General features: G+C 36.8%; 1 protein-coding gene across 1 annotated transcript; it reads left to right on the forward strand.

The window, feature by feature from the left end:
* The first annotated feature begins 326 nt into the window (after window positions 1-326).
* On the forward strand, window positions 327-8,319 carry LOC128246449 (putative amine oxidase [copper-containing]). The gene is made up of 4 exons (XM_052964664.1): window positions 327-457; window positions 3,534-5,439; window positions 6,716-6,895; window positions 7,280-8,319. The coding sequence occupies exons 2-4, from the start codon at window positions 3,562-3,564 to the stop codon at window positions 7,598-7,600; spliced, it is 2,379 nt and encodes a 792-aa protein (XP_052820624.1). The 5' UTR covers window positions 327-457; window positions 3,534-3,561; the 3' UTR covers window positions 7,601-8,319.
* The last annotated feature ends 302 nt before the right edge of the window (window positions 8,320-8,621 follow it).

Consider the following 8,621-nt stretch of genomic DNA (forward strand, 5'->3'; position numbering starts at 1 on the left):
TCGAAAGAGGATCTTTGTCCATTCTTCAAAAATCCTTAATCTGTAAGAAACATCGCAAATGGTATCACGTTTATCTTTTCTTTATTTCCTTATACTTGGGTTCACGGCTGAATATTCACTTAACACAAATATGTAACAAAATGACGATAATTAAACCACTCAGAAAAATCAATTAACGCTTGAAATCTTTACTGAATCTGGGCCCCGAAACATTACTGCGGATTCCGGCTTCCAGCATAAACAACATAAAAACGACGCCACGCTGAATATAATCAGCAAGGAGCTGTTTCCAAGGCCAGCTGAAGTATATTTATAAATTACCTTTGTTATCAGATGGCCTTTTGGTAAATTAATGTCTTTCCCTTTCTGTTCTGTTTCAAAGCGTTGTTTTCGAGGGTTTTTGATACGTGAGGATCTTATGGTTCAAAATTGTGCAGTACTGGGTATAACGATTAAGGTAAGAATGATTTTTAGAATGGTTAAGTGTTTTTATTTCAAAACATATTTTTTATTTCTTATATATTTTATTTATAAAACTTTGATAACATCAGGAGAAGTCATTTCTTGTAGTTAATGTTTTTTGCCTCTGTCTAATATTACAAAACTGAATAATTTGCATTTCTTTTTAAGAATTGTTATAATGTCTCACCTCGTCAATATTATACAGAATAATTATGGACTCAAAAATATAAATATAAGTTTGTTTGTAAACAGATCAAAGTTTCAATGCTTTTATAATGCATTTTAATAACCGAAAATGTTTTCTAAAACAGGCAGGGGAACATTTCACGACCGTACTTAAATCTGCACTCTCACAGATTAACCGTTTGACAACTTTTTTTTTATTTTTTTTGTCTTGGAAATAATAACGAGCCATTTATTTGTAAAAATCTGCAAACTAGTGATATAATACTGCCGACAAAAGATCAGATCGCAAATTTTCATATTTCCGTTTGAAAACTAATGTTTTACGGCTAAAAGCGTTACTAACGGTTTAAGAAAAATAAAACATCAATTTTTGAACTTAAATATGAAAATCTGCGTCCTGACTTTTTGTAAGCAGTCTTATATCACTGGTTTCAATGCATTTTCGCATATATTTGCCCGTCTGTGAGAGTGCAGCTTTAGAATGTGACATATACTCAGCAAAGAACAATAATGTCCACTTTTGTTGACCAATAATTCAGTGATTGTGAACACTTGTATTAATAATTGTGTATATACCACCATAAATTGCGCCATAAATATTTCATTGGAATAAAATAGTTTGCTATGAATGAAGACGTTAAAGGGGCTAGACACCTTATTGCCCCCAAATCGGCAAATACATAATTTAACAAAACAAGCCTAGAATTGACAAAACGTCTAGTATAAGGCCGATAATACATCATTTTACATGGTTAAAATAATATTTTGCCCCTGTATCAGCTGGATTTACCAATTTAAATGAGCTCATATTGGTTTTCCAGTTCATGGTATGCATATTTAGCATGTGAAAGTCACGTGATTAGTACAGAAACATATACCGACGATATTTGTAAATTAACGGGGATTTACGTGTTAGACAAACCTAGTAAATTTCGAATTGGAAAAATAGGGAAAATCTTCCAAAGATACATGTGTCGAAAGCGATATGACGCATCAGTTTAATAACAAAATTCAATGCGTTGTACACAACGATATCAAAAGCTTTTGACAATCTATTTTTTTTCTTGCAACTGTATCATCTGGTGTCCCTAGTCTAGTCTATAGTACTATATCTTCACAATTTTAAATGAAACATAGCGCAGTTTTCGCCGCTACGCCTTCGGTCTTTTACCAGAATTGGTTGACAGTTTAGTTTCTTAAAACACTCAGACAAACTTTTTCACAAAATCGCTGTCTAAACATAATTTTGGAAACAGGTGTGTCGAAGTGTTTGAGGAAACTAATCACCTTATCAAACGAAGGCGGGGTTCTTTAAAAAGCATAGACTGCCCTTTGTTTCAAATAAAATGGTGAAGAAAAATAATAGCTTCCTTTGTTTTCAGTCTTTGTTCGAAGCCAAAGTTATTTTTGTAAAAACAGTGATTTGTTAATGATAACAATGAATGTGTCATGGATTTATTCGAAATTTTCTTCAAAGCATAAGGCTGCATTAGCGGTTCCAGGGGTAAGAGGGGGACGGCGCCCGCCCGCCCATCCCTTATCAAAGTGAACTTATCATGTCAATATGGTAAAACAAATATGCATTAATTACACCAAAAAAAAGTCATTTTCGACTAAAAATAGCCTACATAAAAAGCTAGATGAAGCGATATATGCATCAAGTGGCACCCACAGTGTTCATCTAAAAATAGACCCCAGCACATCTACAATAAGAAACACAAATAAAAGCGCTGAATGCGTTGAAAGGCTGTAGGCCCGACAAGCGTGATATTATTTTTTACAATTCTGTACACAAGCAATACCAAATACTTGAGTGTCCAAAACTGTCACCGGTCAGTGCCTGTCAAAACCTTTACGTAAAAGGTAATGTAAATTGATGAATTTCAAATACAATTAGCTAGTTAATGTACTAGAATATAGGAACATTGCTTTCTTTTTGCAAGTTAACTGTTTATGTGACGTTAATTAAATGAAATCTGATATTGGCTGTAACGTGTTGACTATTTGTAGTAGGTAAACTAAGGCAAGGTCTTTGAGTCAATACATAACCATTTTCTGCGCAATTATCTATTTATTACCTATTTCTCTCGGTTCCTCGCCAATATATATTTAAGATTCTTCGGATTGCTGTCAAATTCACATTAACGTTGCAATCTTATAACCGTATTAAAATAGAGTGGTTTTAAGATTCGCACTTTTTTATTTATAAACCGGTTCCTACTTGGTGTTATTTAAAAGTGATGGCAAGTAAATTTCAAGACGTACCTCAGGGTTGCTTTTGGGGCTGAAGCAGGATTCCTGTTTGTAACCTAAAAAAAACTGCTTAAAAACTTTAGTTAGTATTGACATTTAAATTATGAATTACATGTTGTCGATGGCGCTTTTGTAACAAAGCGTCATGCTTTATTTGTTTCATAAGTTAACTAAAAATTAATTTATAAAGTCGAAACTTGGTGTATATCACGTTTATGTAAAGCTGTTCATTAGGGAGAAATAGGTCAAGTTCGCTTTTACTTAGGTAGTAATAAAGGCCAGGACCATTTATCATAACATAAGACCAAAACAACTTATTCAATTCATGAGTTATTAATACTCATTACTTTCGATACATTTAATTTATGTACATGAAACTTAATATATAGGAGAGTCATGTGAAGCATGCCCAGGTTAAGGTCAGTTTACAGAAAACACTTATGAAACTGTGATTCAGATTTAAATACAACGATCGTGTAGATGATTTTGGGGGCTGGTAGGAAAATGCTCGTACTTTTAAGTACCACTTTTTCTGAATGCACATATCAAAAACCTGGTTTCGTCGCATTTGGGCTTTTTAAGTCTGTTACATATTTTAATTTGGTTTTGAATGCAAAACTTGTCATTTTCAGAGACAATCATTTGGCGGTCTTTACAACAATGGAAGTTGAGAAGCATAAGAGGACAATTGGGTATTGCAGCTGTTTTGTGGTGCTGTTACTTGTAGCGGTTTTTGCCCTTGCGATAGCATTGGGTGTTGTGGCTTCTCGTCTTAGAGACCAACCGGACAGCTGCCCTACCTCCTCAAATATTGCTCTTGATCCTCCGGATAACCTTCCGCCATTTTATGACCTCACGCACTCAGAAATCCAAGCTGTAAAGCGCTTTTTGTATGGCCAGAAAGAACTTAATCTCGTAAAGCCTTCAGTAATCACTCTCAACTCGAGCTATATATTTTCTTTTGAGCTCCTGCCTCCAATTAAACAAGAGGCCCTAGATTACCTTGACAATGGGAACTCGCAGCCAGTACGTGAGGCCCGAGTGGTAATCTTCCGAGGAGATAGTAAAGTTCCGGTATCCGAAGAATATACAGTGGGACCCACAGCGAATCCAACATATATGAAGGACAAAGGAACATTTCCCTTCCGCTATCGGCCTCTTACAGGACCAGAAACTGTTGCAGCTATCACCTTATTACACGCAGAAATCGGCGGCAAGGCAAATGCTATTTTACTTGAAAGCTATGGTGGAAAGCTTGGAGACTGTTCTAACAACTGTCTGGGATTCGAAATGATCACCCCGATGTCTTCAAGTGCTAGTGGGGAGCCTATGAATCGAAAGATGTGGTATTGGCTTGCTCCAACAGTGGAATTTTGGTCCCTCAATTCTTTAGATTTCGTTGTTCGCGTTGATTTAACTAGTAGCGACCCTGACCAGTATTATATCGACAGAATATTTCACGCTGGGCGCATGTTCCGCAGTGTGGATGAACTTGTCCAAGCGTACAATGCCAACACCTTTGCAAAAACTCGTGTCAACTATCCAAAAGCAGACAGGAACTTGTTCTCATCCCTCAACAGACGTGGAACTCTTTTTCCTTCGGAACCGCTTAGTCCTCCACAAGAGTTCGAGCCAGACGGAAAGCGCTACTCAATTAAAGGACGTCACATTCAATATATGGGCTGGGACTTTGACGTCAGAATGTCGACTCTCTTTGGACCTCAACTGTTTGACATTCGATTTGATGACAAACGCATTTTATACGAACTAAGTCTTCAAGAATGTGCTGCGTTTTACTCTGCCAATAGCCCAGAGATTCGCTTCGCCGCCTACACCGACAGTGTCGCTTTAATCGGTACCCGAGCGCGCTCACTAGTGCCTGGAGGTGACTGCCCCGTCCACGCGACCTTCCTTAGTGCAAATCACGTGATCGAATCCCAGGAAGCACCAATGGTTGTGGATCGGGCCTTTTGCGTGTTTGAACACAACACCGCTACTCCCCTCCGCCGTCACTTGACAAGTTTTGGCGGGAATAAGTTCTATGAAGGAATGCTAGACTCAGTCTTAATAGTGCGGACTGTTGCAACTGTTATCAACTACGACTACATATTTGATTTCATATTCCACCAGAACGGCGCTGTCGAGGTTAAAGCCATTTCGACAGGGTATATTTTAGCCTCGTTCAGGTTCCCACCAGAAAACGAATACGGCTTTGCACTGAACGAGCACATTACAGGCAATATTCATCATCATATGTTTAATTTTAAAGTAGATATGGATATAAACGGCCAGGCAAACCGGTTTGAGACCATTGAAGTTCGTCCAGAGGTTGCTGACAACACTTTATGGTCAGCATCTTCTGGTGCCAAATATTCGCAGACGAAAATGGTTCGGAAGCAGATCAAAAATGAGGCATCAGCAGCCGTAAATTATAACTTATCCACACCAAAGTATTTGACCTTCTATAATGACAAGGTCAAAACGAGAGCGGGCTCACCGAGGGCATATAGACTTCTAATGAAAGGAATGTCAAAACAGGTATGTATACTGTTTTGGTATATAATGAAATTAAATGTATGATTTTTAAGAATAGCGCCAATAATTCAGAATCTAGACGAAATCACGTTCAAACTGTTCAATGAAGAAAACAAAAACAAAAAACAGTGGCAAAATTAACAACAAGGGAGAGAACTATGAATCGGATCTTAATATGCACAGGTAATGTTTCACTAATAAACTAATCACAATTACTGGCGTAGTGCACTTTTTGAAGCTTGAAGTCCGTAATTTGCCTGTCGTCGAAAAAAGATACGTTAACACTTTAACCAGAATTTTGGCCCATAAGCAATGAAACGTTTTAACTTCATAAAATCTTTGAATATGTCTTAACGGCTTTGTTTAGCCCACCAACGTTTTTTGTGAGAGGAAGATTTTAGAAAATGCACGTCTTTTAATACTGATTATGAAAACATGATTTTTCAGCTCCGCCATTGCAATGCAACGTTTATTTATCTAGATTTATAAAAACAAATTTTACTGACCTAATTTATCCATAAACGGTCTTACCCCGTTCTCGCGAACTCGCTTGGTTCGAACATCTCGTTGGCTAAAATTAAATGTAAAGGACCGATTTCTTTGTACTGAAGCTAAACAATCCCGCTTGGCTCGAATTTCCTGAGGCTCGAGGTATTTTCGCCGGTCCCTGGGAATCCTAGCAAATAGGGTTCGACTGTACTATTATATAAATTAATTCCATCATACATTGTAGTTACCATGACAATGTGTAGTCTCGTAGCATATATTTGTTAAGTTTAAGCTAGAGTTGTGGAAGAGTGCTGCACCTTGTCTTTTTCTTGGTAGCATCCTTCTGCCCTAATTAAGACCAGCAAATGTATCTTTCTGCCTTCATATTATTAGTGCAAATTTATAAATATTATTTATTTTGATTTGATTAAAACTAACATTATGATTATAAATACGTACATACAAATTCTACACATTTGGCAGTTGAAACCTAATATTATAAACAATGTACTTCAAATAAAAATTAAAAATAAATAGTTGCTGTCAATGTCATAAAATCAAAGACTTTCGATTTTTTTTATAAAATGAACCATTTTACCCTGAGCCCCTGTTCTGAAACACCCAACCTGGCTTAATCCCAATCAATCAATATATGGACAACGATACGTGATAATAACCAGCAAATACAATAACAAGTTGCTTTCAAAACGCCGGTTAATTTTTTAGGCTCAATTTGCTATACCAAGAAAAACAATTCGTATTAACACTTATGGTTTAATCTTTCCTACAGATGGTTACCCCAGGAACAGGTCAGGAACCGTCTGTTTCCTGGGCACGGCACCAACTTGCTGTCACTCGATACAAGGACTCTGAGCGGCGATCCAGCTCCATATACGCTTGCTATGACGGCGAAAATCCAGTTGTCGACTTTCAAGACTTTATGGCGGATAATGAGTCCATTTCAGATGTGGTAAGTATGTCTTATATTTAAGTAAACCACTTGATAAACATCATTGTTGTAAACTTTAAAAGGTAAAACGTTTTATGATGTTCTCATATATATGTTTTAATGAATAAATGCAGCTCCAACATATGTATAATAATAAGTATATCAGTTACATCTACGGAGCAGTAAAATTTAGAAATTAAATAACGAAAGCGTTCACAATGTTGTTAACTAACTACCTGAAACATCGGCCTCAAGTATATGTGCAACATAACATGGTACATGTATTTTTGCGAAACTTAAAATTTTGTTATTTAAAAATTAGCGCTTGATAGCTGCAACACAATTTCAGAGTGTCTTATTACAAGTTCTACATGCCTTTATAAGTTTCTCTTTTCCACAATACAGGACCAGGTAGCCTGGGTGACAATGGGTGTGCATCATATCCCACACATGGAGGACCAGCCCGTGACCCCTACAGTTGGCCTTGACCTTCGCTTTTTCCTGCTGCCCTACAACTATTTCGATGAGGATCCCGCCATTGGATCAGGGGACGCAATCCGGGTTGAGCCACGTGACCAGAATGATTTAAATGCGGGCTTGCGGGTTGAACGGTATGGGAGAAAGGAGAATGCACAATGTATGCCGCAAAAGTCGGCCTTTGACGAAGAACTGGAGAACAAGCCGGAAAGCCTGTTTGATAAGCCAACAGGCGATTTTACAATATAGTAAGATGAATGGCTGGTTGACATCTTCGATGATGTGATTTTGTATTGCTGTTTACTGGGCCCGTATTCACTTACGTCCTGGGGCAGTGATTACGAACAGTCTCAAGTCTGAGTCTCGAGACTTAAGTGAATATGGGCCCTGAACTGGGGCAGTGATTAAGAACAGTCTCAAGTCTGAGTTCAGATTCAAGGCTCAATATGGCAAAACTTCATTTCATCGTAACTTTTCTTCTAGCAAACATTGATGGTGTAATTTGCTGTAATATACATGTATTTCTATGTGATTGTTGTATTATTTACATATATATTTGTAAAATAAATGGAATACATATTATTGTGTTCCTTCTTAAAAAAGCGTTTGAGTCTAGACTTGGACTTTAGACTGTTCATAATCATGGCCCCTGCGTCTTAATTTGAGACTCAAACTCAGAAAGCTAAATTTTGATAGTGTTGTAAAACTGTTATCATAGAAGCAAAAATGGTAAAAAAGATGTATGTGTTACACATATCTGCACCACACTCAGGCACACATCTTTTGTCAAAATAAGTTATAATATAGATAGTTTTAAACATTTATTCGTATACCTTGGTGGAATTGTGTATTGAATTGGATATCTGTGCTTTAATTGTTGTATTTGGTTTATAATAAACCGCCAAAAACATAGAATATGATATTTCGGTGTGAACGTATGAACTACTAAATATGTTTTGAAAGGCAACAGTTGTCTCGGAAAAATGCCAATAATTTCACTGTGAAATGTTTGCCATGAATGGTAAAAGCACAGATTGCCTTTTTTAAGCTTTTTACTTCTACATTATAAGCTTAATCAGGTCAAATCGTATAGTCATGGGTATAATGGCTTGAATCAGATATTAGCCTTTTGAGCAAACAAACTGTCAAAATAGTAAAAAGCTTAAAAATGGCAGCCTGTGCTTTTACCATTCATGACATTCAATCCTCAGTAATATGTTTCATTCTTTGGTCTGGAATGATATCTAAAAGTCGTTTTGACCAAATATTG

This window comes from Mya arenaria, chromosome 9 (genome assembly GCF_026914265.1).
Source record: "Mya arenaria isolate MELC-2E11 chromosome 9, ASM2691426v1".
NCBI classification, from domain to species: domain Eukaryota; kingdom Metazoa; phylum Mollusca; class Bivalvia; order Myida; family Myidae; genus Mya; species Mya arenaria.

Coding starts and splice junctions, on each gene's coding strand:
- LOC128246449 (XM_052964664.1), top strand. CDS start 3,562: ATGGAAGTTGAGAAGCATAAGAGGACAATTGGGTATTGCAGCTGTTTT. Junction 5,440..6,715: donor TGAAAGGAATGTCAAAACAG/GTATGTATACTG, acceptor TCTTTCCTACAG/ATGGTTACCCCAGGAACAGG. Junction 6,896..7,279: donor ATGAGTCCATTTCAGATGTG/GTAAGTATGTCT, acceptor TCCACAATACAG/GACCAGGTAGCCTGGGTGAC.